This window comes from Heterocephalus glaber, unplaced genomic scaffold (assembly GCF_053883595.1).
Source record: "Heterocephalus glaber isolate CG9 unplaced genomic scaffold, H.glaber_assembly_v1.0 deba00001479, whole genome shotgun sequence".
In the NCBI taxonomy this organism is placed as follows: domain Eukaryota; kingdom Metazoa; phylum Chordata; class Mammalia; order Rodentia; family Bathyergidae; genus Heterocephalus; species Heterocephalus glaber.
In genome coordinates, this window is record NW_028258316.1 from 826,145 (window position 1) to 853,542 (window position 27,398).

The window sequence follows — 27,398 nt, forward strand, 5'->3', positions numbered from 1 at the left end:
GTCGCGACGCCATCGTCTCCCGGGCGACTCGGGCAGCGGCGTCTGCGGGCCTCGCTGGGTGGGCGCAGAGCTGTGCGTGGGAAGAGACCGCGGACGCCCCACAGGGACTAGGGAAGGGGCGGGGCGGGAGTCTGCGTGGATTCAGCGCAGCCCGACGTGGCGGGGTCTTGGGGACCGGGCGCAGAGCAGCGTGGTCGACTTGGATCTGCGGAAGGAGCCTGGGCGCGGTGGCAGACTCGGGGAGCACAGCATCCAGCCTGGTTCCTGAGCGGGCCCCGCACCTGCCTCGCCCGCCTGGCGGTCCTCCCCTAACCCGGGCGGCCCCGCCTACTCCGCACCACCACCCCGGTCAACCGCCGCGGGAGGGCGCGGAGCTCAGCACAGACGGCCCTGCAGCTGGGCCTGAGCCCGCGTCTCCCTCCGGACACAAGGAGGGGCGGAGAGCGTGCTGTAGGGCACCGACAGACACCCGACCAGATAACGCTGGACCAGCACGACCCATTCGCTTGAACCCAGGCACAAAGTCACGTGTGGTCAAGGCGCGGCGACGTTCAATACGTAGGCGATGTGCGTAGGAAACGTGTGCACCGTGCGCAGAGGGAGTGGGGCGCAGGCGCAGAGGGACGTGGAGAGCAAAGCGCGTGCGCAATGACTAGTGGAAGGAGGGGCGCATGAGCATTCGGGTGTAGGGCCATGGGCGGGGTGTGGACAGTACAGCGATGGCCGCCCCCGGTCCGCGTCGGACTGTGGCTTCCTGAAGCTGCAAGCGAGCGGGGTCTCGAAGGCCGGCCACGTCGCCATGTACCCCCCGCCGCCGCCGGCGCCTCACCGGGACTTCATCTCGGTGACGCTGAGCTTGGGCGAGAGCTACGATAACAGCAAGAGCCGGCGGCGGCGCTCGTGCTGGAGGGTGAGGGAGGGGCGATGCTTCGGCGTTCTCGGGGAGTGGGCGCTGGCGGGCCGCGGGTCTCCGGGTCCGACGGTCCTCGGAAGTCCCTGATGCCGCGCCGAGCCCTGCGCGCGGACCCGGGGTCCTTCAGTATAACGAGTAATGCGCTCCATTTAGTTACCTGCCGGGGTGTTCGCGGTAGTCCAGGCTGAAGGGCGCGGATGCAAATTAGGACAGATGCGGGGTCGGGAGGGTCGGCCAGGGGCAAGATCACAGGGATCGCAGGAGTCATTCTGCAGTGCCCAGGGAGCCAGGCAGAAAGGACTCTGCGTGCTCCTGTCGCTGCGTGGGAGCCGTGCGTCCTGCCGCCTGCAGTGCTGTCCAGCAGTTCAAACCCTGCTGACACTGAATTTCTCTGCACGAAGAACGGGTACAACCGACCCCTGGGTCTTTCTGAAGAACTCGCCGCCCTCCCTGAATCTGTGACAGAGAATGAGGTTCAGTTGTCACGTTTTGAGTAAGAAATGTCACTGTCTGACCTTTCCCTAGAAATGGAAGCAGCTGTCCCGATTACAGCGAAACGTGATTCTTTTCCTGTTGGCATTGTTGGTGCTCAGTGCTTTCCTGTCCTACAGCCACATGGCGGGCCAGTGGAAAGGTACCAGAAACACCAGTGGCACCCGAGAATACCTGGGCTAAGAGCAGGAGCAGTCACAAAGTCCACTGTTAACATCTCCGGGAAGCATATATGGCCACAAGGTGGCAGGAAACAAAAACGCAGGGGAGTAGGAGGAGGGAGCTGTGTGCAGCCACCTGGCTGTGGCACAGAGCTGTAGCTGGCAGCAGAAAACTGCTCTCTGGGAATCTAGTGTCAGCACCGCTATCCCTGACCTCTCTCCTTCAGAGAATGTCAGTCGTGAGCTTGAACACTGAGTCCTCACCATTCCAGTACTGCCTTAGCACCCAATGCCCTGCGTTGGGAAAGCCCAGCAGATTTCTGGGGGTGACAGCCTCTCCCAAGTTTCTCTAAGATGGTTGCCACTGGGGGAGAGCCACGGAGCTCTGCAGGTTATGCAGACAGATTGCCTGTTTGGCACCATGTTGTGCTCTCTGGAGCAGACTTGAGGGGAAGTGTATGTGTGGACACACTGCAAGGGCTTTGGAAAATATTTGATTCCTTCTGGCCATTCTCAAATCCAGTGACTTCTCAGAGGCCACCTGTGTAACCTTCTCGCAGAGAACAGCCTAAGCCTCCCCAGGGCTGGTGGCACTGTTGAAACAAAGGGTTCTCTCTGCCACTCTAGGTGCCAGCCCCACAGAAGGGCAGAGGCTGAGGGTGGAAATGACTGGACAGAAACCAGCAAACCCACCAGTCTTACCAGCTCCACAGAAGGCAGACATCAGCCCAGGGGATGTGGCCACCATGTTGCCTCAGGTACCTGCAATTAGCACTCTGAGTCTCGCCAGGCTCTGGTCCAGGGATTCTGGTTGGTACTGCTTCCCCTCACACTCCTTGTCCTGGGCTTGCTGCCTGAGCACTGGGGAGCAGAGAGGTATAGTCACCTGTTATCTGGACACCCACTGTGACTGGCTCCTGTGTTAGGTGCTTGCTGTATAGTGATGAAGACCTGACCTGTCTTGGGACCACGGGTGGGAGGAAAGTCAGTGAGAGGCCGGCAACACACGGAATTGGGTAGGCAGCATAAGCTGCGGGTGGTGAATGGAAAGGGCCGGAGGCAGGAGGCAGGAAGGGAGTGGGTGCTTCCGCTGGGGCAGCCCCTGAGGGTACCACCTGCAGGCTGAGAAGCCCGTTTGTGGTCAGGATGGGCAGAGCAGGACTAAGCCCCTGACACTACTCAAGCAAGGAGGAGCAGGAAATATGTTTCCGGAAGTGGAATTTCCCTAGGGCTGAGCCAGGGAGCAGGTGTCCGAGGAGCTGTGAGCGGCACGGAGGTGCCTCCTGAGGTGCCAGGAACCTGGCAGGCAGACGCATGTGTCGGCTTGAAGCCAGGTGGCGGGGTGGAGATGCAGTGCTGGGGCCTCAGGAGGCTGTGTACACCGTGGGGACCCAGGCAGTAGAAGGATGCTCCACAGGGCGGGGTGAGGGGAGATGGACAGAGGGTCCCTGGGCAGGAGAAGGGCTACGGGAAGGGTCTAGAGACACGGAGATGCTGCTGGGCTCTGCTCTGCTGGCAGTGCCTAGGGGGCAGTGGGGGCCATCTGTGAGCAGGCGGTGCCAGGGTCCCCAGTAGATGGTGCGTGTTGTCTAGCAAGAGTGGAGACGGGTTGTGGGCTGGGACATTCTGTGTCCCTGCCAGGCAGGGAACGTGTAGTCCAGAGATGGGACAGAGGCAGCGAGAGAGCCAGCAGTGTGCATGTCTGTGAGAGCGGGCTGGGGACGGAGCAGGGCCTCACCCAGGGCCTGGAGAGGGGGCTGGTGCCGAGCAAGGGGCTGCTGTGTACCCCTAGGCCTTTGGGTGTCAGTCACTACTGTCCACATGGGCCCAGTATGCCCCGATGTGGCCTCAGGGCTCCCCCTGGCGGCTGAGCCCTAGGTGCCCGGTGGAGGTTTCACATCCTGCTCTGTGCAGCTGGAGGAGGCTGCCTCCCAGAACGGCTCCCAGTCAGAGTGGCCCAGCCTCAGCTCACTGGCCAGGGTTCCAAGCATGGAGAGCTGATCGGTGACCTTGAGGCCACCATCACTTTAGGCGGAGTGTTGTGTTCTTTCTGCCTGAGCGATGCTGTTGTCTTCAGATTGCTGGATGTTCTACCTAGGTGACAGGAAGTGCAGAGCAGCAGGAGGAAGCTACGGGGCTGCCCAGCAAGCCCACGTCCTGCTGTGAGAAGTGACATCTGTGTAGCTGAGCAACGTCTGGTTGGCCCCAGGGTGGCAGAGGCTGGGGTTGGAAAGGCTAGGACAGTGCCAGCCCACAGCACATGGTGCTCAGGGTCAGCTGGGGCGCTGTGCACCACTGTGGATGGGAGAGCCTGTCTCAGATGAGGGTTTGTTTTCCCGGAGAACCTGACGGGTCCAGGGCCACTCTGAAGCACGTAGCACATTGATTCTACTTCTGTTTGGATCCATGTGTGTGTGCCCACATGAGGGTTTAGCATCTGTGTGGGTGTGTGTCTGGATTCTCGTTGCATATTGTAGTGTTCTATCAGGCATGTCTGATAGCTGGGTTTCTGGGCCATGAGTTACCATAATGTACATCGTTTGTCTCCTGAGGATTCCCTCCCCACTTAGAGGTAAGCCAAGGCTGGGGCTATGGGCCGGCTGCATGGGTGCCCTGAGAAAAGGGCAAGACTCCCCTCAGCCTGGTGGCAGCCCTGTCTCAGTGTAGAGGCAGGGGACCTTGCTCTGTGAGGACATCCTTGCTGTCCGGGATGGAGAGCCGTGTGGCTCCCTGCTGGCTTCCGGGCCAAGGCTGTGGGTCCTCCCATCCGTGGGGTCTTCGTCCCCACTGTTCTTCCTCCGCTCCAGGCTCTGTGGCAGTATTGAACTCTCCCATCCTGCCCTTTGTCCAGGCCCATCCCAGCCAGCTGGCACGGTCCACGCTCCTAAGGAGCTGGCCTCCCACCCCAGCGACCCTGGTTAAAGTGGAAGCTGTTCCCCAAGATCAGGGGTAACACGCAGGTCCTCGACCCTGTCCCGGAGTGGGGTGGAGGAGAGAGTCCTGGGTCTGATAAGAACCACCGGCTGTAGGCAGGTGAGGTGTTGTCATCTGTGGCTCTGATTTTTGTCCAGAAACCTCGAAAGCATATCCGGAGGGGACCCCCCCATCTGCAGATCAGAGCCCCCAACGCAGACTCCAAGGATGGTATGCAGGGTGAGGCTAAGGAGCAGGTGGCCGCCCCGGGGGACGCTCGCCAGGAAGAGCCGCCACATCACACAGTCATCAGGTACTGAGGGTGAGGTGCAAGGACCGCTCTGACTGCTCGGTGGTGGGCTGGCCTCGGGGCCTCCACAGACCTGGCATCTTGTCCCTGCCCTACTTCCCACTGGAGACAGAGCATGTTTTGTAAAATCGTCTTCTTTAAGATTTGATTACACAGTCACATTTCCTTTGCTTTTTGAGACAGGGTCTCACTATGCAGCTCAGGGTGGCCTTGAACTCCTGGCGCTCCTCCGGCCTCAGCCTCCCCAGTGCTAGGATCACAGGCGGGTTTCACCACGCTGGCAGGCAGTCACATTTCTGAGGCTGCAGGTCAGAGCCATTCCAGTCTGTGACTCCTGTTCCCGATGGGCACAGCTCTCTGAGAATGGGCCTCTGATGTGGTGGCCCAGGGGACAGGGCCGAGGATGGGAGAGAGGCTCAGGCCTTTCCCCTGTGGCAGGTGGCTGTGGGGTGAACGCCTGCTTGGCAGCCTCGCCCTCCTGTGCCCCTTCTGCCGGACAGTGAGCGGAGCTGGAGGGGCTGGGCACTGACCCCTGCCAGCCGGTCAGGTGTCCAGGACACAGTGTTCCACAGATGCCGCCAGAGGCTCCAGTCACATTTCCTGCTTGATGTTTCTTGAGAAGTCACGGCTGAGGCATAGGGCTGGGTTCCACCAGGGGGCTCTGTTCCTGAGCAGTGTCCCCAGTGGGCTGGGTCGGGCGGGGACTGCCCTGGGGGCCTCGGTCTGGGAGCGTGTGAGTGAGGGCATGGCCACATCCCTGGGCAGCCTCCTCCTCTCGGGATGGAAGGGGCAACTTCCAGAGGCAAGGGCACTTGGCCCCTGGAGCGCCACACCCCCTGCCCAAGACGTGAGCCCCGTGGGGTCAGGATGCATCTGGCTGAGCTGGGACTGAGCCGGCTTTTCAAGAGCCCCCGTGGCCCAGCCTCCCCTGGGGGTTCAGCAGCAAGGCCTCTGGCCCTGCTGTCTGCTGGTAGGGAACAGACCTGAGGCAGGGACCATGAGGGGCTTCCACGCTGGCTTCGGACAGTATCCAAAGTGGTCACAGATTAGAAGCCCTCATCTCAGGCTGTTGCTTTCCTCTGTGGTGTCACTTTTCCTGAGCCTCATGGTCCGGTCCTGGTGGTCCTTGTGCCCTGGTCTGTGACCTCAGGCCCCTCTGTGTCTGGAGCAGACGCCTTTGCTGGAGGGCCTCGAGACTGACTGACTTTGCGTTTCCCCAGCCATCTGTGGCTGTGGCACCTTTGGATTGGGACCCTGTGCCCACAGGGTTGGGGGTCCATGGAGGTGGGATTCCTGACAAGCTCCTCCTGTCCTGCAGCTGGCGGGGAGCAGTGATCGAGCCTGAGCAGGGCACTGAGCACCCTTCAAGAAGAGCAGCCGGCCCCACCATGCCCTCCGTGCCAGCTGTCAGGATGCAGAAGGACCCTGGTGAGGCCGCTCTGCTGCCTGGCCTCCCTGGGCACGAGCCCAGCCTGTGCTACTTGCCCGTTGGCCTCTCAGTGGCAGCCCTGGCCCTGGTCTGGGCACCCAGTGGCAGGAGGTTTGCTGCTGCTGCCTGTGCTGGGTTCAGGAAGGTTGATTTCAGCGCTCCATCCTTGGGCCAGTTTGTGCTGTGGGATCCCTGGTCACACGGCTGTCCCTCCGTGTGTCCACTTATCCCTGTGCCCAATGGGTCCTTGTGAGGCAGCTCTGTGCATGCCTAGCCTGCTCTCACGACAGCCTTGGAGGGGAAAGTGCCTCCATGTCCCTGCTCTGCAGCCAGAGAATTCCCTTGAGTGGTGCCTGCTGTGCGGGTGCTGCCGACTCCTCCACAGGCTCGTGGGCAGCATAGCAGGGACATGTCCAGGTCGCTATGGCCTTAGGAGTGGCCGAGCCAACCTGTGGCCATGGACAGGGTCCTCACTGTGGGAGGGCCTGTGGCATGGCACTCGCACACGCTTTGCCAACTGGATGAGGACCAAGCTTCCCAGGGAGCCGGTGTCAGCACCAGCTGGCAGGACGTGGCATGCGGCCAAGGACCTGCTTGTTGCCCCTGTGCCTCCAGTAGCTCCCAGCTCCATGTTCATGAGTTCCGTGAGCCCGGTGTGCATGTTTGCTGCTTAGTTCTGCATTGTGGGGTGGTGCCCATCCCCCTTGCCCCGATGCCCCATGCCTTGACCATGCCCTGTTGGGGAGCCCTCACCCTTGGGCGTGCTGCAGCTGTCCCTGAGGCCCCACTGCAGCGCCTGGTCTCTGGCATCACTTGTCTGCTGAAGTCCTCCTGCCCTTCTGCACCACGTGCCAGCCCACTGTGTCCTTTCTACCTGGCTCACCTGGGACCTCAGAAGCGCCCCACCAGGAGGGTCACCTGTGCCCTGGAAGTGCCCATCCCCACTGCCTGTGCTTTCCCGTCCAGGCCCCCTGAATGCGCGCCAGAAGGGGGTGATCGAAGCCTTCCTCCACGCATGGAAGGGGTACCGCAGATTCTCTTGGGGCCACGACGAGCTGAAGCCGCTGTCCAGGTCCTTCAACGAATGGTTTGGCCTGGGCCTCACCCTGATCGATGCCCTGGATACCATGTGGATTCTGGGTCTGAAGAAAGGTACTAGCGAGCTGGGTCCTGAGCAGCATGGGGGCTGCTGTCTCCTAGCCCCGAGTTGTGCCTTCTGGGCCCGGAAGTGGATGTGCTTGGTGTGGTCAGGAGCTGATTTTGTGTCTGCTGTCCAGGGCCCACTGTGGACAGACGTCCCCTGGCCTCCTGGGCAGCTGAGGGTGGATGTGGCGGGCCCGTCCAGGACACGTCTCCAGCCCTGTCTTTGGGGGCAGCGGCCAGGGGGTGGGGCCAGGAGATCTGTCGTGGGCCATGCTGGCCCCGGCTCTGTGGCGTCTTCCTGAGGTCCCGGTCCAGCTGACTGGGGAGGGTGTCAGTTGTTCCGGAATTGGTAGTGACACACTTGCTTGGAGCCTTCATTGCTTGAGCGCCACCGGGACCTCGCTCAGCTATTGCATTGCAGTGCTTATGGGGTCACCTGTGCTCCCCTCCCGGGCTGCGGTGCTGCTTTGCTCTGGCAGCACAGGGATGGCCTCTGGGTCGCCCCGGGTGGGCAGGGCCCTGACATCCTGCAGGGCCACTTCTGTCCAGCAGGCTCGTGGGGAGGGAGATGGGTGGAGCGTCCACCCCTGAACCCCGCTCTCGTCCCAGAATTTGAAGAAGCTAGGAAGTGGGTGTCGACAGAGCTGAACTTTGAGAAAGACGTGGACGTCAACCTGTTTGAGAGCACCATTCGCGTCCTGGGGGGCCTGCTGAGTGCCTACCACCTGTCCGGGGACAGCCTCTTCCTGAGGAAAGCCGTGAGTGTCTCCCCACCGCATCCCTTAGAGCAGGCCTCTTCAGCTCCTCTTTCCGGCTCTTTCCCTAAATGCATCCGACTCTTCAGTTTCCCGGCCTGAGCCCACGTCTCCCCTCCGTGGTGCCCTCAGGAAGAGGTGCCCAGCACTGCTCACCGCGGTTGGTTTGCTGCCTGTGGGGCTGGGAGGCCACCATGCCTCCCCCCTTAGGCAGAAGCGCAGAAGAGGCCCGTGGGACCCGGGAGGTTGATTCTCTGCTGTGCTTTTATTCCAGGAAGACTTTGGAAATCGGCTGATGCCTGCCTTTGCCACGCCTTCCAAGATCCCGTACTCAGACGTGAACATCGGCACTGGAGTCGCCCACCCACCCCGCTGGACTTCGGATAGCACGGTGGCCGAGGTGACGAGCATCCAGCTGGAGTTCCGGGAGCTTTCTCGTCTCACGGGGATTAAGAAATTCCGGGTAAGAGGGATGCATTTCCAGCAGGACACACTTCCCCAGGCAGCTAACCCGTCCACGTAGCCAGAACAGCGCAATGCGCGCTTGTTCATCTCTCCGGGTCCTCTGTTGTTGTTTCCCTGTAAGAAAATGAATGCAAAACTGACCGTCCCAGCCATTTTTCATGGTGTGGTTCATCGGCATTAAGTACACTATAATGTTGTGTGGCCACGGCCACCAGCCACCTGCACAGCTTTCTTCATCGTGTGAAACTGAGTGTCTCTGTTAAACAAAAAACACTCCCAGGCCCGCAGTCCCCGTCTGTCTGTGAGTTATGTGCTGGGCTGTTTTTTGTTGTTTTTGTTTTTTGGTACCGGGGATCGAACTCGGGTCCTTGCACTTTCAAGGCAGGCGGCGGAACCGCTGAGCTAAATCCCCGCCCCATTATGGACTGGGCTCTTTAGAGTGGAATCATGCAGTGTTGGTCCTTTAGTGCCTGGCACCTTTGTCCACGTTGCTGTGGCGTTGCGGTGCCAGCCTCTGTCCCTGGCATGGGGAGGACCTCATGCTCATCTGTTCACCCCTCATGGGCTGCTGTCAGTTTCAGCTCCGGTGAATAAGACTGCTACTAGGCGTCAGGTGTATGATAGCTGCTTGAGGCAGCTTTCAGTTCCATGGGCTGTGGACCTCGACTGGACTGGCTGGCTCGGGTGTTAGTCCTCTCTGTGACTTTTTGGGTCTCCAGCATATCTTCCTGTGTGGTTGTGCCATTTGGCATTCCCATCCACCGTACATAAGGCACCCTTCTCTCTGTACCCTGGACAACTCTTGTTATTTTCTGTTTTTTCACGGTAGCCGACCTCATGGTGTGAGGTGACGTCTCAGTGGTTTTGACCCCTTTCCCTGCTGTAGTGACGTTGAGCACCTCTCCATGTGTACGTCCCCTCTGGGGGAACGTCATTTGAGTTCGTCCCCTCTGGGTGGCTGGGGATGGAAGCCAGGGCCTGGTGCACGAGCGTGTGTGGCATGGTGTCCTTTCTCTCGGTGTCCTTGTACGGCTCTGAGACAGGGGTGCCGCTGGTCTCGTAGACTGTCAGGGAGCTTTGTGCAGATGTTTGCGAAGGTTCCCCACGGTGACCCTCACCTGCCACAGGAGGCCGTGGAGAACGTGACGAGGCACATCCACTCCCTGTCCGGGAAGAAGGACGGGCTGGTGCCCATGTTCATCAACACGCACAGCGGCCTCTTCACCCACCTGGGCGTGTTCACCCTGGGCGCCAGGGCCGACAGCTACTACGAGTACCTGCTGAAGCAGTGGATCCAGGGCGGGAAGACGGAGACACAGTGAGGCCATTTCCGCTGCGCGCAGGCCAGGTTCCCTGCTCCCCGTCCCCGCCCTGCTGCAGGCTGGGGGTCCCCGCCGGGGCCTCGTGGCACGCGTCCTTGTGAGGACAGCCCCGGGGAGGCCGTGCACTGGCAGCCCGCGTGAGCTGACCCGCCGGCATCCACAGGCTGTTGCAGGACTACCTCGCAGCCGTCGAGGGGGTGAAAGCACACTTGCTGCGGCGCTCCGAGCCCGGGAAGCTCGTCTTCGTTGGGGAGCTTGCCCACGGCCGTTTCAGTGCCAAGATGGTGAGTCGTGTGGGCCGGGCTGGGCTGGCAGGGCCTCTCTCGCCAGCTTCCAAGGCTCCTGAGCCTGTGGTAGGAGGAGCGGGGAACGCGGGCCGAGGTATGTGAGCACCGCTGGGCTGGACATGTGCTGCACACCCTGCGTCTGGCCGAGGCTTGCCGACAAGCCGGGGGGGCACAGGACCCCCAGGCCGTCTCTTCTCCCTGCCGGGCCCCTTCAGGTGCCCAGCAGGCAGCAGCGGTGGCAGGGCCCCGGGAGCCCCAGGGGAGGAGGTGCTGGGCCTGGACCCTCATCCACCTGCTGCCCCGGCCCCCCGCTGGGGTGCTGTCCCCCAGGAGTGTGGGCTGAGCTGGCTTTGTGGCAGGCAGGCGAGTGTGGGGGACCCGGGTCCAGCTGTGAGGAGACCCTCTGATTCCAGGACCATCTGGTGTGCTTCCTGCCAGGGACGCTGGCCCTGGGCGTCCACCACGGCCTGCCAGCGGAGCACATGGAGCTGGCCCTGGCGCTCATGGAGACCTGCTACCAGATGAACCACCAGATGGAGACGGGGCTGAGCCCCGAGATCGCGCACTTCAACACCTTCTTCCAGGCCGACCTGAAGGATGTGATAGTCAAGGTGAGCCCAGGGGGCTGGACTCGGGAGGCTGGCACCCGAGAGGGTGGCTGTACCCCGACCGTGCCCTCTTCCTCCAGCCAGCTGACAGGCACAACCTGCTGCGCCCCGAGACTGTAGAGAGCCTGTTCTACCTGTACCGCCTGACGGGGGACCACAAGTACCAGGACTGGGGCTGGGAGATCCTGCAGAGCTTCAACAAGTACACGCGGGTGAGCGTGGGGTCCCGCATCACAGGCGATGGCTGCAGCCCAGCCGGGTGCCACAGGGCTCTGGCGGGGTGGGTGTACCCTGGGCCTCTGGGAGTGGTGGCAGCAGGCCCGCCGTGCCTGGTTGCTGCCCAGGCCTTCCTGGGAGGGCCGCACTCTGGCCACACCTGCTGCCCACTGTTCACCAGGCACATGACCCATTCCGAAGGCTATGTCTGGCCCATCTCTTGGTCTCCACTGTGCAGCCACGCGGGCCTGGGCCTGGGCCTGGGCCTTCCTTCAGCAGTGCCTGCCCTCTCCCAGCCGTCGTGAGGCACTGGGCCTTGGAGTCCCCTCGTCCCTGGCACTCCGCCTGCCCTGGGACTCCCGCACACCCTGGTGGGGCAGGAGCGGGGGTGGCTCCCTGAGGGCCACTCCTGAGTGTGGGGCCCTGGGCACTCGCGCAGGTCCGCTCGGGGGGCTACTCTTCCATCAGCAATGTCCAGAACACCCACAAGCCAGACCCCAGAGACAAGATGGAGAGCTTCTTCCTGGGCGAGACGCTTAAGTACCTCTACCTGCTGTTTTCCGATGACCCAGACCTGCTCAGCCTGGACCGCTACGTGTTCAACACTGAGGCTCATCCCCTGCCCATCTGGGGCGCTGCCTAGGGCAGCTCCTGGCCTGGGCCCGGGCCCTCGGGTGTTCTCCCAGGGCCCCTATGGTGTCGGTGGGCAGCTGCTGAGCCTCCCTGTGCCTACCCTGGCCCCAGCCATTGTGTCTGCCCTGGTCAGCAGCCATGGGTGCAGGGCGACCAGCCCACGGGAACCCCTGCCTCCTCCTTCCACATCACTCAAACCGTGACTCCCAAGCCCTGAACATCCGTTGCTTATTGCAGGGAACCACATGGTGGTCCTAGGGCCACTGGTCACCTGGGCGGCTGCAGCCTCTCGAGTTCTGAGGAGCTGAGAGGCAGTCTGCGGGGCAGCCGGGGCACGGCCAGCAGAGCTCGGGGGGTTCTGACCGAGGGTCAGCCGCCGTGGCTTGCTGTGGCGTCTACATGTCGGACTCAGGGATCCTCCTGGCGGCTCTGCAGGGCTAGGCTGCCGGATGGAATGGGACTTCCTGGCTGGGATAAGGATAGCTCGCTCCGCCCATGACAGTGCCCGAAAGGAGGGGTCCCTGCAGGTGGGAAGAGGCCTGTGGAGGTCCCTTGTCCCTTGTCCCGTGTCTCATATGGGGCCGCTGCCCACAGTGGGGAGGGCCCTTGCCTTGGGTAGCACCCTGTGGCCAGGACAGGTGGGGCCCGTGCCACGCCCTGCCTGGGGTGGGGTCTTTGTGCCTTTGTGTGGTCCTCTTGGTCCTGCCTGTCGGGCAGAGTCCTCATCCTGGGACTGACCTGGGTCCCAGTCCAGGGGACCCCTTGGGGCAGCATGATTCCACTCTTGTGTGGCCCGAACAGCCCATGGTTGAGGAGGTCCCTTTCCCTGGAGAGGCAGAGCTCAGGCAGCGCAGGGGAGGCCCCTGGACAGGCCCTCGAGGCCTGTATGCCACACAGCCCTCAAGAGCCAGCTCCCAAGGTGGTCAGGACCTGTCTTCTGGCCACCTGCAGCTCGGTATCCAGGTGGCAGCCCGCTGCCTCCTGGGACAGCAGGAACCCAGGGGCTTCCTGAGACTCCTGCCCCCACCGGTGTCTGCAGGAAAAGACCACCCATGTTCCTCAGGCCACGCCTGCCCAGGATGCCCGGCCCTGCCCACATGGGTGGCTGTGCTGCTGCCCCCTGGGCCAGGCATGGGCTCGAGGGCGGGCAGCTGAGGAGTGAGTTCCTCCCATGCCCAGCCTCCCTTGCAGCTGTGCTGTAGAGGGCAGAGCTGGCTGGGGCCGGGGACATGGGGACCAACTGGAGAGCTCATCTGCTGTGCAGTGATGTGGCTTTGGTGTCCGCTCTGCCCTGTGGGGAGCCCTGTCCTGGGGAAGGGCAGATTCTGTCGTCACCCTAAATATCGACCTCAGCGCCGAGGAATCTGTGCTTCATTAAATGTTTATTGGTCTCAGCAGCTGTGTGCAGCATGTGCTCCCCACTGTGGGCCTGGGACGGGACGGGACGGGACAGGACAGGAAGGGTGCACCTAGCCTGGCCCGGGGCGTTCATCCAGCAGTCTGCCCTTGTGCTCCAGAGGCCCTGCGCTGGGCTGGCCACTGTGGTCCACGGGAACCCTGAAGTGCTCCCCGAAGTCCTGCTGGCCTCAGTGGGGGGCCAGCTGCCCCTCAGCGCCAGGCCCCTCATGTGGCGTGGGCCACTGCTCACGCCAGGCTGCCTTTACCCACTCCCGGATGAGGCTGGCCTCCAGCTCACGCACCTCCACGACAGATGCAGGGTCCTCTGGGTGAGATGCTCTGTAGAGCAGCAGGGGTCCCCTGAGTCCTGTGGGGGAGACCTGAGCCCTCCTGCCCGGCCCAGCCTGCAGCCTAGCTCAGGAGAAGGGGAGAGGGGCTGCTCCCCTGCACCTGAGGTCCAGGTGATGTGCTCCGCCCCGAATGACGACCGCAACCACCGACGCACTGAGGTTCCTCTGTATCTGTGGCAGCAAGAGAAAGCTCCATCAGGCGGGGCCAGTGCTCTGGGCTCTGCCAGGCCCACTGCAGGGTGCAGCTAAAGCAGTAACGGGGCAACCGTGGAGCCTCAAAAGTCCCAGTGGAAAGGAAAGAAGGTCATAGAGCCAAATGGCAGGAAAAATTGGGAGGAAATCAGGAGGCTTGGAGCAAAACAGATGAGGGCCAACCCACAGGTGGGCAAAGGCAAAGAGGGTTCTTGTGAGGTTCTGGCATTGGTGGGGAACTGATCAGGACCACCCAGGTCCCTGGCCACTGCCCGCCAAGACTCACCCCGCCACCAGCCCAGGGGTCCAGGTCCCCGTTGGAGAAGATGATATTGCTGGCACCCTTGATGTCTAAAAAGGACACAGCAAGGGTAGTGAGGGGCCAGTGTGCACCCAGAGCTGAGTGTGGGGCAGAGCTTGCATGGGGAGAGAGGATGCTGCAGCCTTACCGCTGCCCCCAAAGCTGGTCTGCAGCCAGTCAGGCCGGGGCCACACGCCCCACGTGTCCAGGCAGTACTGCTGGCGGAGCTCCTCGGTGAAAGGGAGGGCGGGGAACATGTCGGTCACGTTGTTGCTGTCGAACGTCAGGTTGATTTCTGTGCAGGCCTGCGGGTGCCATGGGAGAGGTCAGGTGATGGGCCACTCCCTCACCCCACCCCAGCCGCCCAGGTCACCAAGCCCACCTGGTAGTCCCAGGCCTGTGCATCGGAGCCAGTGCCACAGCCCGTGGGGTCAGCACAGCTGCGGTACAGCTGGTAGATGTCATAACAGCGCTCTGTGCCAGAGGCGTTGTAGACTAGCCCTGGGGACGAGAGGTGCGGGACAGTGGCCACTAAGCTGCCCCCACCTTGCAAGAACTTGCAGGGGTGAACTCGGGTCCCTCCTACGTGCCTGTGAGGAAAGCCCCTGGGCTCTGCCAGCAGCTCTAGCCTGGCTGCCCGGGCAGCCCAGTGGGACCCGACATCTTCCCGCTAGACGGTGCAGCCACTACATTTGATCTGCGCTGGGCCAGCCCGAGCCCCAGGCCGCTGGGTGGGGCCCCGGCCCACAGAGCCCTGGCCAGGGCTGCAGGTCCCTGTCCCCAAAGCCCCACCATCGCCAATGTCCCACACTCTCCCCACACGGGGCTGACCCACCTGCCAGACTTCGAAGCCCCGCGATCCTCTGGGCCTCACTCAGCAGCCGGTCGCAGCCAGCCTGGGTTGGAGGGACCACAGCGCCCTTCAGCTGAGGACCCTGCCAGCTCTACCCTTGCTGCTCCCAGGATACAGTGGGAAGAGCATCCCATGGCCCAGGGCCAGGCCTGGAGCAGCCTCCCCAGGAAAGCAACCTCACCTTGACGGGGTTGGCAGGCAGGGGCACCAGGAAATCAGTTGGGTATGGGTAGTCCATCATGGCCAGCACAGTGAAGGCGTTCCGAGCAAATACAAAGAGCTGCGTCAAGTCCTCCAGGCCTGAGAGTGACTGGCAGGTGCCAAACTCTCGGCTAATCCTATCATAGGCTGCGGGAAAGGACAGAGGTACAGGCTGTGGGCAGATGTGGGAGAGCAGGTGTAGGCAGGAGGGTGCAGGATGGCAGGTGTGGGTGGGCCAGTCTCACCTCCCTGCAGGAACAGGTCCCTGATCTGCTGGAAGGCATCACGCACACCCTGGGCACACTTGGGGCTCTGGCCATAGAAGTCCTAGGGGGGATACGGCAGTGGCTACAGCACCCACCTGGGCTGGCCTGGGGGACCCTCCAGATCCTCACTCACCGCTGTGACGTCCCGGAAGAACTGGTAGGAGTCGCCAAGGCCTGAGACAGCTATGACGGGCGCGCTGGCAGCCAGCGCCCCTGCCACCAGGTGGGGGTACTTCATCCTCATGTAGGCACTGAGCATCCCCCCATAGCTGGCCAAGGGAAGAGGCCCCCAGGCTGGCAACCCACCCTGACCTCGGGGCTCAGGGTCCCAGTGCCTGCTTCCCTTTTCCCACCTCAGAGGTCACAGATGCCAAAAGGAGGAACTGAAGCCTCAGAGACCCACATGTGGGTTCCGGCCAGAGCCTGGGAAGAGGCCCGGCAGTGGAAGGACGCGGGAGGCTGAGGCGGGTGGGGTCTCCTGGGTGGCGCTGCCCGCACAGCTTTGCCCTGGAAGAACTGGAGGGCTTCTCGGGGGAGGCAGCACGCGGCCTGCACTGCCCCAGGAGGAGTTAGGCGGCCACGGGGTCCGAGGGCAGAGGGGATGCCAGCTGGATGGGGCCACCCTGCAGGCCCACCTGGTTTAGATGTGGCCCTGGAGCCTCCCAGGGGAGCAAGGAGGAAGACGCAGGGCTAAAGGGCCTCTCTGACCCCGGGGGAACAAACCAAGGACCCACCTCCCTCCAAAGGCGATGGCGGGAGCATCCTGGGTGCCGAGGTCCCGCCGAAGGGCCTGCAGCAGCACGGCGAAGTCGGCCAGCGCCTGCTCCACCGTCAGCAGCTTCAGGTACCCGCGCTGCGTGGACTGTGCGCCGAATGGGAGCGACTTCCCGTAGTACCGCTGTGGGCACAAGGAGGGACAGCTGACCCCTGCTGGCCACTCGCGTCCCCAGGCCCCTGGTCCCCCAGGACCGGCCGGTACCCACGTGCTCCGCAAAGACAAGCAGGCCCTCCTGCTGCTGCGCCAGCTCCACCAGGAAGCCTGAGTTGTTGGCGAAGCCCCACACGTCACCCTCATTCCCCGTGTAGAAGAAGATGGGGCCCTCGGACCGCCTCCAGAACTTGTCTGCGGGGAGGCAGGGTGGTGAGGCTGGAGCCACAGGAGCATGGGGGACGGGGCCGGGGCTATGGGGCCCCGGGGGCAGGCCCACCTGACACCAGGAACCGCTGGCTGAAGGTCTTGTTGCCAAAGCTCTCAAAGTTGAAGTGGTCTAGGAGCTGCTCAAAATAGTACTCCCGGAACTCAGGGTCCGCGCTGTGGTGGGCAGCCAGTGTCCTGCAGGGCTGGGGGGCCCCGAGGCTGAGCAGCACCAGGCCTAGCAGCAGGACAGAGGGACCAGCCCTGGGGCGCTCCATGTCCCCATGCTGGGAACCCATGTCTAGCTCTGCAGAGGGTGGTCACGTGCGTCAGGTCATGTGACCCAGGGAGACCTCACATGATGGCCTGGGCGGGGCTAGGCCTGGATCTCGCTGGAGCCCAAAGCAGAACCAGCCTCTAGTCCTCTCCAAGTCTCCAGGGTTCATGGGCAGGTGCTGGCTGTGTCCCCATGGAGATGGTCACCATGGAGACCCAGGAAGCCTGTGGAGGGTTCAGGGACTCTTCAAGGAGCCAAGGTCCCTGAGGTCCCAACCCCGTTCCCTCCCCATTGGCTCCTCAGCTCATCTTCCTCACAGGAGTTAGCCCACCTGTGCCCTGGGGCCTGCGCGATCCCAGACATTACTGACACTGTGCAGCCTGGAAGTAGCCACTCTGCCCTCAGCACCATCCTGTCCTGGCTTCACTGCCAGCCCTGTGACCAGGGCTCCAGGGCCAGGGAAGAAGGGACAGCCTGGTTGCCTGGGGTCACTGAGGGAGGGGGCCCCTGCAGACAGCCAGTGGCTCCAAGGAGGGGCCATCAGGCTTGTCCAGGTGATGGCAGGGGCGGGGGACATAGACCTGTAGGTCCCCGGGGTGTGGGCAGGCAGGTGGCTGGTGCCCCCTCCCCTGGCTGCTGTGCACACAGCTCCAGGCCGAGAGGAGCCAGGGCTGAGCTTCTGTCTGCAGTTGGACCCTATGTGGCAGGGAAGGAAGTGGCCAGCCCAAGACCTCAGTGACCAGCCAGGTAGCCTGCAGCCAGCTCAGCACAGTGGGGCTGTGCCGGACTTGGTGCCGCTGGGCTTCAGGGACACAGACGAGAACTGGGCCCCCTGCCACTGAGGACGAAGGGGACACCTAACTCACAGCTGTCCCGGCCAGCCCGGCCCACCTGGGGCTGCGGCTAAGGGGGAGGACCCCTGGACCCCTGGACCCTGCAAGTGAGCATGGTGGGTGCCATGGGCACGGTCAGCTTGAGGCCATCCCATGACATCACATCCCTGTCACAGCCCTTCCATCGCCCACCAGGCATCCGCAGGAGAGGCCCACACGCCACAGGGCCGGGACACAACTCGGGGCAGCCCCTCCCCTAGGTGCTGGGGGCTCCACTTAACCACGCTGAGGTCCTGCACACATTCACAATGTGTGCAACACCCGCATCACGTGTGTCCCAAACTATCTCATCTCCCCATGGGGAGCTGGTCCCCACAGCATGGGAGCCGTCCTTTCGCTCTGCCGGTACCCGGCAGCCACTATCTCCGTGGTCTCCATGAACTCAGCTGCTCTGGGTGGGTGGTGAAAGCTGAGCCACACAACAGGCCCAGCACGGGGCCTAAGGTCATCCAGGGCAGCGGGTCTGTCTGTCTGCATGTCCGCAGGTGGACATTGGGGCTGTTGCCACTTCTTAGCTTGGGGACCATGCTACCGTGAAACAAGTGCACACCTATCTGTGCGCATCGCTGCCTTCAGTCCTTTCCGCAGACGCAGAAGTGGGTTTGCTGGGTGGAATCCGCTCTGTGTTCGGCTTCCCGAGCACCCTGTACAGGTTTGCACCTGGCTTCCTGTGCTGAGCCCCACTGACCTGCACCGTGTTGGCGTGGCCTCAGCAGTGCTCATTCCTTTCTGGGGTCTTTTTCTTTTACAAAACTGGGGATCTAACCCAGGGCCTTGTACATGCTAGGCGAGTTCTCCCCCACTGAGCAACACCCCAGCCCCTTTTTAGAATTCTGAGACAGGCTCTGGCTGAACTGCCTAGGCAGGACACCACCTCTCAGTCCTCTTGTCTCGGTCCCCAGGGCTGGGTGACAAGTGTGCACTGCCACACCCAGCCCTTCTCTTCAAGGGGCTGTCCCTGCAGGTGTAAAGTGCTCTCCGTCTGACTTGCATTGCTCTGAGGACCTCTGGAGAAAATATTTTCCTCATTTCTGAATGTGGTTGCTGGTTTTGATTTTTTAAGAATATTATGGAAATTAATCTTAGACGGCTGATTTACAAGTATTCTCTCCCACTCTTGTACTGTTAGTTTCTCACAGGTGAAAACACCATCCGGGCTGTGCTTCTTCCAGGCCCAGGACTTCCTGGCCAGTTGCCTGGGCATTGCAAAAAGATGTCTGTGATCCCTGGGACATGGCTCTGGGCCCGACCCAGCTGCGAGTCTGCCTGATGGCACTATAGAAGTCATCACCGGGGACCACCACTAAGCCCTGGCAGGTCTCTAAGCAGTTCGAGTTACTCCCACTGAGGGACCCACCTACTGAGGGTCACCATGGTGGGCTCAGTGCAGCGGCTGAAGTTGTGCAACTGGTGGACTTTGGGGTGACCGCTTGCTCCGCTGCGGAGGGGTGCCACACTCCCTGCAGGACAGTGCCAGCCCTGTCCCCACCTGGCTGTCCCGCAGGAGGGCAGGCCAACGCAGCCTGGAGAGGCAGCGCAGCTGGTGGGAAGGACATCAGATTTGGTTTACAAATGGGGAAATGGCCGGGTGTCATCCTCAAGTCTACTACATCTCAGAGAACTCTGGGGGCACAAAGGCTGCATGAGCGGAGCTGGTGCTGGGAATTCCACGCTGGGCCTGGTGCATGCTAGGCAAGGGCTCTCCCAGCAAACCAGATCTCTGGCCCTTTTGTTTTATTTATTTATTTTTTTTGGTACTGGGGATTGAACTTGGGACCTTGTTCTTGCAAGGCAGGCACTGGAACCGCTGAGCTAAATGCCCAGCCCAGGCTCTTTTTATTTTTGAGACAGGGTTTTGCTACATTGCCCAGGCTGGATTCAAGCTTGATGTCCTCATTTCTCAGAGGGCCAGAAGCTGGGAATTCAGGCGTTCACCACTTCTCCTGAGGGCTTCTACAAGGAAGGAAAGGAACATGTGACAGTGTGTGCTGAGTTACACACGCTCCTACCCTCAGGGTCCAGAGACTTCCTAGGCAGCCCCCATACAAACCAAACATGTCGTTTTCCCATAAGTTAAACAAGATTCCACTTTTTCTTTTCTTTTTTTTTTGGTACCAGGGATGGAACTCGGGACCTTGTGCTTGCGAGGCAGGTGCCAGAACCACTGAGCTAAATCCCCGGCCCCAAGATTCCACTTTTTAAGAAAAGCAGTTGCTGGGCCAGGGATTTAGCTCAGTGGTGCCGCCACCTGCCTTGCAAGTGCAAGGGCCCGAGTTCGATCCCCGGTACAAAAAAAAAACAATTAGCATGTCCTTGGCCTACATGTGGATGTTACCTCAGAAGATTAGGCTTCCTAGGCTCTGTAAATCTAGAGAAAAGTCACTGATTAGTCAGCTTCCTGACTCATGTCATTTTAGTTTCTGGGAAGAGTTGAAGCAGAGAATGGGAGGGAGAGTGGAAATCAACTTGTGCTGGGGAACAGTTTGACCTGTTAGGTGGCTTCAGAGTTGTCATTTACAGCAAACCCTGGGGGAGACAATGAATAATGTATTGCTCAGCCCTGTGGCCTCGGAACTTGTGATGTTTGGGGCTGGGGATGTAGCTCAGTGGCACCACATCTGCTGGTAAGTGCAGGGTCCTGAGTTTGAACCCTGGTATTGCAAAAATATATATATATAGTGGATGTTTTTGAAAAATTGTACTTATGTACAGAACTGAGGATTGATCCCAGGGCCATGCTGAGTTACTTTCTTCCTTTCTTTTTGAAACAGGACCTCATTAAATCCCTAAATTGCCCAGGTAGGATTCACATTTGTCCTCCTGCCTCAGCCTCTCAAGTAGCTGGGATTACAGGTGCCTATCACTGATTTTGAAAGCCCAGAAGGGTTTACAGGAAATGGGCCTGTGGCAGCGCCCAAAGGCCATGCCCTGGGAGGTTCAGGGCCGGTGCCTTCTCACAGCCCTCCAGGGGACAAGGAGACTGGGTGCGTGGGCTCCTGGTGTGATCCCAGCTGAAGGAATCGGACCACCGCCATCCGGGTCTTAGCAGAGGCCGCCATGCTTTACACCTGCTGCCGATGCATCGTCATGGTTGGATCGGGGCCATTAAGCACAGCTCACCCCTAATTCCCAGTCACCTTCAGCCCTGCCCTTGACAACACCAGCTCCTTTCGCGTCCCCAAGCCCTGTCAGGGCGGAGGGCCACAGCGCCTTTGTACTGAACTCTGCCCCTTAAAAGCCTCACTGGCTCTTTCCTTCCACAGCCCCCTTTCTATGCTCATGGTCCTACAAAGACCGTATAACCTGTGGGAGAGTGCGGGTCCGGTCTCTAGGGCCAGAGCGGCCCCTCTCAGGTTTGTTCTGAAGTAACCCCTGCTTCTTTTCTTGTCCTAACACCGGCTATCCAGGAGGCTGGGGCAGAAGGATCGAAAGTTCAAGGTCACCCGGGCAATTCAGGGAAACCCTATCAAAATAAAGTTTTAAAAGGGAAGGGAAGGGCCGGGGATTTAGCTCAGCGGCACCGCGCCTGCCTTGCAAGCGCAAGGTCCTGAGATGGATTCCCCGGTACAAAGAAAAGGGGGGGGGGGTATGTAGCTACGTGTTCGAGCGCGGGTCTAGCGTGCAATCTTCAGTACTGCAAACAATTCCATAAGAAAACAACAACACCCTCTCATGGCTTTGAGCATTACACACTCTCACGCCTTAGCTTGGGTCGTTTGCGCATGCGCCGAGCGCTGCCTGACCTGCGCAGTCCCTTGGCTTGCGGCCGTGACGTGATCCTTGCCCACGCGGGAGCTGGCCGGAGTCCTGTGTGCCCGGAGGCTGCAGCCGCGGCCGGTCCGAGACCCTAACAAGGGCGCCCACGGTCTCATCCTGCACCGCACCGCCCCTTCCCTGGTGCCTGTGAGGAGCCCTCGGTCTCTTCCCACGCACAGCTCTGCGGCCAGCCAGCGAGGCCCGCAGACGCCGCTGCCCGAGTCGCCCGGGAGACGGTGGCCTCGCGACCCCGCCAGAGCTGGACAGAAACACGAGGGTTTCCCGGGCCCGCCAGGGTGGCCCTGGTCCCCGCCACCCGTGGGCTCCCCAGCAACTGCACCTGCCAGGGAGGGTCAGTCAGGGCTCCCGAGTTTATTCCGTGTGTCCGTCTGCAGGAGTGAAGATCGACAACTTTCAAGTCGTTTGCTCGGGACAGTGTGGGGTCAGGGGCGATGGGTGTTCGTGAGGAGGGGCGGCCTGAGGGAGAGCTCTGCAAGGCGGGAACGCCGCGAGCCGCCTGGGAACCCTGGACCCCCACGTTATGGGATGAATGGCAGACTCTGAAGGCCGCCTGGCATCTCCCTGGAACCGTGCAAAGGCACAAGCTAAGCACTCCTCACTGCACTCACAAGCAGAATTTGCAAAACTGGAGCGAGGCGGAGGAGCAGGTGGGAGATGGCCCGGGCGAGGGGTCCGCATCATACTCGGTGCAAGCCCTCTGTGCCTTCGAGGTTTGTGCTCCTGGCAGAGCCGAGGTGACGGTGCCATCATGGCTAGTGTGGCCTGACCCCGGCCCTCAGCTGGGCTCCTGGACTCCAGGCCACTGGGCGAAGGCATCCTTCTGGCTCACACCCTCTCCTGTTGGGGACAAGCTTGGGGCCGGTGGCCGAGACTTAGCTTTGTAGCTGTTCTTGGGGAAGGGAGTGCCAGTGCCTTCTCTCAGGAACACAGGTGAGCAAGAGGCGCTGCCCTTCAGAGCAGCCGCACAAGAGTCAGAGCCTGGTCCAGGTGCAGGGCCAGGGCACCACATACCAAGGCTGCATGTCCAGCATGGGGAGCTTGGGAAGACCTGGAGCACCAAGATCTGTCAGAAGCTACAGGCAGGTAGGTGAGGGGATGAAAACCAAATCAACCAGGGGGCCACAGTATTTGTCTCAGGTTCTTGGGGAAAGCCCTTGAATTCAGCAAACTGCCCAACAGCTGAGAGGCTGAGTCCTTGGGAGAAATCTGGAGGCAGGGCGGGCTCCTGCAGGGCAGCCTGGACAGCTGGGCAGCGCCTGTGGCCTCAGCCGGGGATGCAGGTAAGACTATCCCCCTCTCCCCGGTGGCCGGTCCAGCTGCCCAGGCGAGGGGGCTGCCTCAATCATGCCCTGGGCGGTGGACCTGAGAACTGGAGCCAGTGCCTGGTGCCCGGCTGCCGGGACTGTGCACCTTCTCATCTGCCTTGGAGAACGTGGGGCCCTCAAGACACCAGGGCTGGCTTCCCCACTGCAGCTCCTCCAGGATGATACGGCTTCCTCTCACCCACTCCCACTCCCCAAACCCTCCGCCTCTCAGTTGAGTCTCAGTCAGAAATGCAGCCAAAGGGCCCACAGCAGATTGCCCATCGCTTATATGTCTGTGAGTGGTGGGAGAGGTCCCAGCCTTGTGGGGTAAGCCGGCAGGTTCCCTTCTGTCTTGCAGACTGGAGATGCAAACCCGGAGCGGGGCCAGGGCTTTGCCCCAACCTGAGGACCACCAGCTGGCCAGTCTGGGAGCAGGTCAGGCCTCCTGGGTCCTCAGCACCCTGGCCTGGTCCTCGTTCAGGATGAATGGGGACCAGAGCTTGTGGCCCTGAAGACAGGCTTCCAGATCCTGGAAACGAGCAGGACACCATGGCTGAGAGCCCACCCCTCAGTGGCCGCAGCAGCCAGCCCTGGGTCAGGACCCAGCTCTGCCTGGAGTGAGTGGGGGATCAGCAGAGTGAGGGGTCCCTCCCCTGCAAGACTCCCACAATACCTGCCTGGCCTAAGCCTGGCCTCAGGCTTGCGGTGGCCCCCAGCATACCCTCCCAGGACACCTCACTCCACCTGCATACCTGAAGGTGCTGTGCAACATTAAGGGTCCATTTACCCCACTGTAAACTAAGGCAGGCTGGTGATCTGTTCACCTTAGCACCCACAGCTCCCCAGTCTTCCTCTGGTTCATGGAAGCCAGACCCCAGGAAAACCCGACAGGAATGGGTGACTCTCACCTCTCCAGAGTAAGATACTAAGGGTGATATCTCACAAATGGCAGGAGGGTCTTCATTTTGGGGCAAGCTGTGGAGAATATGCTGGTCAGCAACTGCCTCTTGGGGACCCCAAGCCACCCCAGCACTCCCAAGCAGGGACAGCGCCACACACAAGCCCTGCAGCCCCTTCTCTGTGAGCTCTTCCCCTGTGGTGTCGGGCAGCGACAGGCTAAGCTGGGCTAGAAACCACCCCAGGGCACCCTGTGCAAAGCCTAGGAAGCCAGGCCCAGCTGTCGCCCCACGTAACCTGGGAGACAGAAGCTCTAAGTCCTATTCCTTCCCAGCTCCAAGCCAAGCCACTCTGCTGCTTGCTAAGGGTCATAGCTGAGCCTCAGTGTCAAAGCTTACTAATCAGTTTGGGGCTTTGGCCCCCCAACCCGCCCTGGGGCCCTGAGCAGAACTTGAGGTATCAGGCTGAGCGGCTGAGCTGAGCCAAAAGTCCTCATGCAGGGGCCGGCTGGGCGCAACCTGTGTTTGGTGTGATGCAGGGGCAGCAGCAGAGCGGCTGGGGCCCTGGGACGACCCTTCTGCAGGACAGCCCAGGCCCACTCACATGGGCTGCTCAGGAAGTTGGGCCCCGTGTGCATCCAGGAAGTGGGCCCCAGCCTGCAGCGCCCACTGGTAGTGCTGAGTGAGCAGGGCCCGCCTGGCAGTGGAAGGGTTGTCCCTGGTCGCTGTGGCAGCATTTTTCAGCGGGGAAAACTCTTCCTCGCGAGATACTTCAAAGGCCATGAAGTTCCTGGCAGGAAGAAGGGCCGATCATCGCATGTCCCAGCCAGTGGCCCAGTATGCACAGGCCAGGCTGGCCAGGTTCACGGGCCCGGGGACCCACAGGCACTGAGTAAGTCTGATAACCTCATGTTCTCCCTCCCACTCCCACCAGCCATGAATCTGGCCGGAGGGAGGTCCTTGGTGAAGGTGGACGTGGAGGGACCGCCGTGTCCTCCCAGGGCTTGCCCAGACACTCCCCATGCTGCCACTCTGGAGCCCACTTCCTCTGGGGCACCACTGCCCTGCTAGGCTGGGGCTCAGACCCCACCACCAGAATAGCAAGAGGGGAGAAGGAAAAAAATAAGTGATTCTACCACTAACTTAGCAAACTGGAACACATCAAACACAAACTTCTCCATCTTTATCCCATTCGGTTTTAGCGGGTTTACCAGATTTCCCTCCTCATCCACGTACGGGACCTTCTTCACAGCCACATGTGGTTTCAGCAAAGGCTCAAACTCCCTGGGGCAAGAGGGCAAGGGGAAAGAAGGTTCAGGCCAGGCGCACCTGGTCAGGCTGGCAGCTGGGCACCACAGGGCCAAAGGCCAGGTACCATCAGCCAAATCCCTGCCTGCCTGTGGAAATGCAAATGCCAGGGCAGGGGCAGGGGCAGTAGGCACAGGTCCAGCTCATGGAAGGTAGATGCCACCACAGAGCGTGACCATGTTGGATCTCCAGGGCCTGGGCTTGTCTCACATGCATCTTGATCCTCCTAATCAGCAGCCACTCCTGGCCTCAGCCCCACCTCGGCCAGTCTGGCCTCCAGCTGCTGTGGCCCAGGACTCTCAGCCCATCCAGCACCACCAGTCGTCGGTCAGCGAGGGTGGCCCTGGTTGGCACCACGCAGCCCTTTGCTGTCACACCTGGTGACCCTCTGCAGGAATCCTCGGGTGAAGAAGTGGTTGCAGATGTTGCCCACATTGTAGAGTAGGCGCCCGTCGGCCCCACACAGCCCTGCAGTCTCAGGGCTGATCTCGCTGTACTCCACCACCTGGGGGACACCGTCCACCTGGCACACAACGCCCACAGGCTCCTCCGGGTAGGCCTTTTCCACCACCTGTGCCCAGCAGGGAGGGGTCAGGGTCAGGCTGGGGGTGACGGGACTGGACACGGGGCGGGGCTCTGTGTAGGCGTGACCTATAGGAATGAGGCCCTATGGGGTCAACCCTCCACCCACAGGGGCGGGACTAGGCTCGGGGAAGGAGCGGAGTTTGGGGGCATGACCCCCAGAATGGAGGCTGGCAAGGCTGCTGGGCGGGGCTCTGTGTGGGTGTGACCTACTGGGACGGGACTCGCTAGACTGAGGGGCGTGGCCTCATGGGCGTGGCTGGTCCGGCGGGGGCGGGGTCCACGCGCACCTTGGCACCACAGTCCGCGCCCCGCAGCACGCAGAAGCCAATGAAGACTGGATCGGCCAGCCGCACCAGGATGTTATCCACACAATACACGTGCACGAACTCCACTCCACGACGCTCCATGTCTTCTAGGACCTGGTTGTCCGCCAGAGCGCGGTACAGACCCCCGTTACCATCTGCAGACAGAGGAATGGGCCTCACCGCGGGCCACAACTAGGAAACGCCCACTCCCACCTTAAGTGTCAGATATCACAGAGAGAGGGAAGGCGACCAGTCCATGTCCAGCTTGGGATTCAGGCCTCCTGACCCCTGCGCACTGAGTTGTCCTGGCTGCGCGCCCCTCTGTCTCAGGGTGGCCTACCTGGGGCCATGGCAACCTTGTCTTTCCGCTCCAAGATGGCCTTGCCCTCGAAGGAGACGGCGGGCAGCATGCGTTGCTCGAACAGGACCACGTTGGCAGGGTCCAGGTGGAAGAAGTCGTGCTCCTTGAAGAACTTGGCCGTGGGTCCCAGCGTAAACTCGCTAGTCATGATGTACCTGGCAGGGATGGACAGACATCGGTGATCACCGTTAGGGGCCTGGCCCAGCACAGTCTGGGTCGGTGCCGAGTGCGGCCCAGTGGGGCAGAAGTACGCACCAAGGCACGGTGCAGCGGGTTCTGTGGCGCTCACTAGCCAGCTGCTCCACGCGCCGGATCCGCTCGGCCTGCAGCTGGTACAGGGTCTTCCCGCTGGGCAGCCCCACCTGGTACATGCCCTTGGGGTAGGTGACGCCCAGACGGGTACCCTGCCCGCCAGCCAGCAGCAGCACGGCCACCTTGTTCAGGGCAATCTGGCGGAAACCTAAGAGGGGGAGCCGTGAGAGGATGCCAAGGTGCCGGGCAAGCAGCTCCCTGGGGCTCGTGTGGGCGGGGTGCGGCAGGTGAGCCAACCCCCGCGCGCCTCCCGCGCCCGGGACCCCGCGCCGCCCACCTTCCGCCTCCCAGCGCCGGCGCGTCTCAGGGTCGCTTCGGCTGGCGCTGCCCACGCGCTCTGGGGACAGGGGCCGCAGGCGCGCGGCCAGGCCGGGCGTGGGGCCGGGGGCGCGCGCGCAGGCCTCAGCCGCCGAGGCGCAGTGCTCGCGTAGTGCGTCAGGCTCCAGCGGCGCCAGCTCCGCTAGCAGCGCGGCGCGCGGCCCCGGGCCCAGCTCGGCCCAGAAGCGCAGCAGGTGGCCCTGGCCCGCGCGCTGCAGTCGGGCGCGCACGTCCGCCTCGGTGGCCATGTCGCCGAGGCCACGCGCTGAGCTAGAACTCGTGACCCGCGCGCTCCGTCGGCCCAGCATCACAAGACCCGGAGGGCTGGCCCAGCGCGCCCCGCCTCGACCCGGCCGGTCCTGTCTGGCCCCGCCCCGTCCGGTCCCTCCCTGCCTATAGTCCGGCTTCGGGCTAAATCGCAGGCCCAGGTCTCCTCTGTCCCCGCCCACAGGACAGCCCCATCCGATCCAGGGCGCCCCGCCCCTGGTTCGCTCCGGGCCGGATCCTCAGCGCCGGAGCTCCCCGCCCTGGGGAGTTGGAACGATCAGAGGGGCCAGACCGTTGTGCAGGTAGAGGAGTGGGGCGTGGAGGTCCAGGAGGCGGACATCCCGCTGGGGTTCTGGGGCCCCGCTTGGACCCTCTGAGCCGCCCTCCGCCCAGCTTCCTGCCGGTCCACAGCCACGAAGGTCCGTCCTTGCCAAGGTTTGGGCCTAAGAAGG

The 27,398-nt window shown here is 61.9% G+C and overlaps 3 protein-coding genes across 3 annotated transcripts; 1 reads left to right on the top strand and 2 right to left on the bottom strand.

The window, feature by feature from the left end:
• Positions 1–659: 659 nt before the first annotated feature.
• Positions 660–13,041, top strand: Man1b1 (mannosidase alpha class 1B member 1). The gene is made up of 13 exons (XM_004848790.4): positions 660–910; positions 1,439–1,547; positions 2,194–2,324; positions 4,638–4,792; positions 6,108–6,217; positions 7,185–7,370; positions 7,971–8,119; positions 8,391–8,579; positions 9,709–9,899; positions 10,067–10,187; positions 10,604–10,801; positions 10,879–11,010; positions 11,454–13,041. The coding sequence occupies exons 1-13, from the start codon at positions 800–802 to the stop codon at positions 11,655–11,657; spliced, it is 1,986 nt and encodes a 661-aa protein (XP_004848847.2). The 5' UTR covers positions 660–799; the 3' UTR covers positions 11,658–13,041.
• On the bottom strand, positions 13,013–16,678 carry Dpp7 (dipeptidyl peptidase 7). The gene is made up of 12 exons (XM_004848789.4): positions 16,417–16,678; positions 16,192–16,331; positions 15,943–16,106; positions 15,342–15,477; positions 15,188–15,269; positions 14,923–15,089; positions 14,724–14,784; positions 14,271–14,389; positions 14,037–14,193; positions 13,874–13,938; positions 13,496–13,566; positions 13,013–13,384 (listed from the first exon to the last, which is right to left on the bottom strand). The coding sequence occupies exons 1-12, from the start codon at positions 16,640–16,642 to the stop codon at positions 13,234–13,236; spliced, it is 1,539 nt and encodes a 512-aa protein (XP_004848846.2). The 5' UTR covers positions 16,643–16,678; the 3' UTR covers positions 13,013–13,233.
• A 4,943-nt stretch (positions 16,679–21,621) lies between these two features.
• Positions 21,622–27,016, bottom strand: Uap1l1 (UDP-N-acetylglucosamine pyrophosphorylase 1 like 1). Its single transcript, XM_004848791.3, has 9 exons — positions 26,639–27,016; positions 26,305–26,509; positions 26,029–26,204; positions 25,671–25,843; positions 25,176–25,369; positions 24,634–24,774; positions 24,095–24,280; positions 23,503–23,569; positions 21,622–23,123 (listed from the first exon to the last, which is right to left on the bottom strand). Exons 1-9 carry the CDS (start codon positions 26,985–26,987, stop codon positions 23,031–23,033), a joined length of 1,584 nt encoding a protein of 527 aa, XP_004848848.2. The 5' UTR covers positions 26,988–27,016; the 3' UTR covers positions 21,622–23,030.
• Positions 27,017–27,398: the final 382 nt, after the last annotated feature.

Bases quoted from the DNA above. Each gene is read 5' to 3' on its own strand.
- Man1b1 (XM_004848790.4), top strand. From the start codon at position 800: ATGTACCCCCCGCCGCCGCCGGCGCCTCACCGGGACTTCATCTCGGTG. The intron at 1,548-2,193 runs GTACCAGAAACA...CTGCCACTCTAG, and splicing joins CATGGCGGGCCAGTGGAAAG to GTGCCAGCCCCACAGAAGGG. The intron at 11,011-11,453 runs GTGAGCGTGGGG...GCACTCGCGCAG, and splicing joins GCTTCAACAAGTACACGCGG to GTCCGCTCGGGGGGCTACTC.
- Dpp7 (XM_004848789.4), bottom strand. From the start codon at position 16,642: ATGGGTTCCCAGCATGGGGACATGGAGCGCCCCAGGGCTGGTCCCTCT. The intron at 16,107-16,191 runs GTGGGTACCGGC...TTGTGCCCACAG, and splicing joins TGCTTGTCTTTGCGGAGCAC to CGGTACTACGGGAAGTCGCT. The intron at 15,090-15,187 runs GTGAGACTGGCC...CCTTTCCCGCAG, and splicing joins GGACCTGTTCCTGCAGGGAG to CCTATGATAGGATTAGCCGA.
- Uap1l1 (XM_004848791.3), bottom strand. From the start codon at position 26,987: ATGCTGGGCCGACGGAGCGCGCGGGTCACGAGTTCTAGCTCAGCGCGT. The intron at 26,510-26,638 runs GTGGGCGGCGCG...TCCCCCTCTTAG, and splicing joins CCGGCGCTGGGAGGCGGAAG to GTTTCCGCCAGATTGCCCTG. The intron at 26,205-26,304 runs GTGCGTACTTCT...CATCCCTGCCAG, and splicing joins ACCCGCTGCACCGTGCCTTG to GTACATCATGACTAGCGAGT.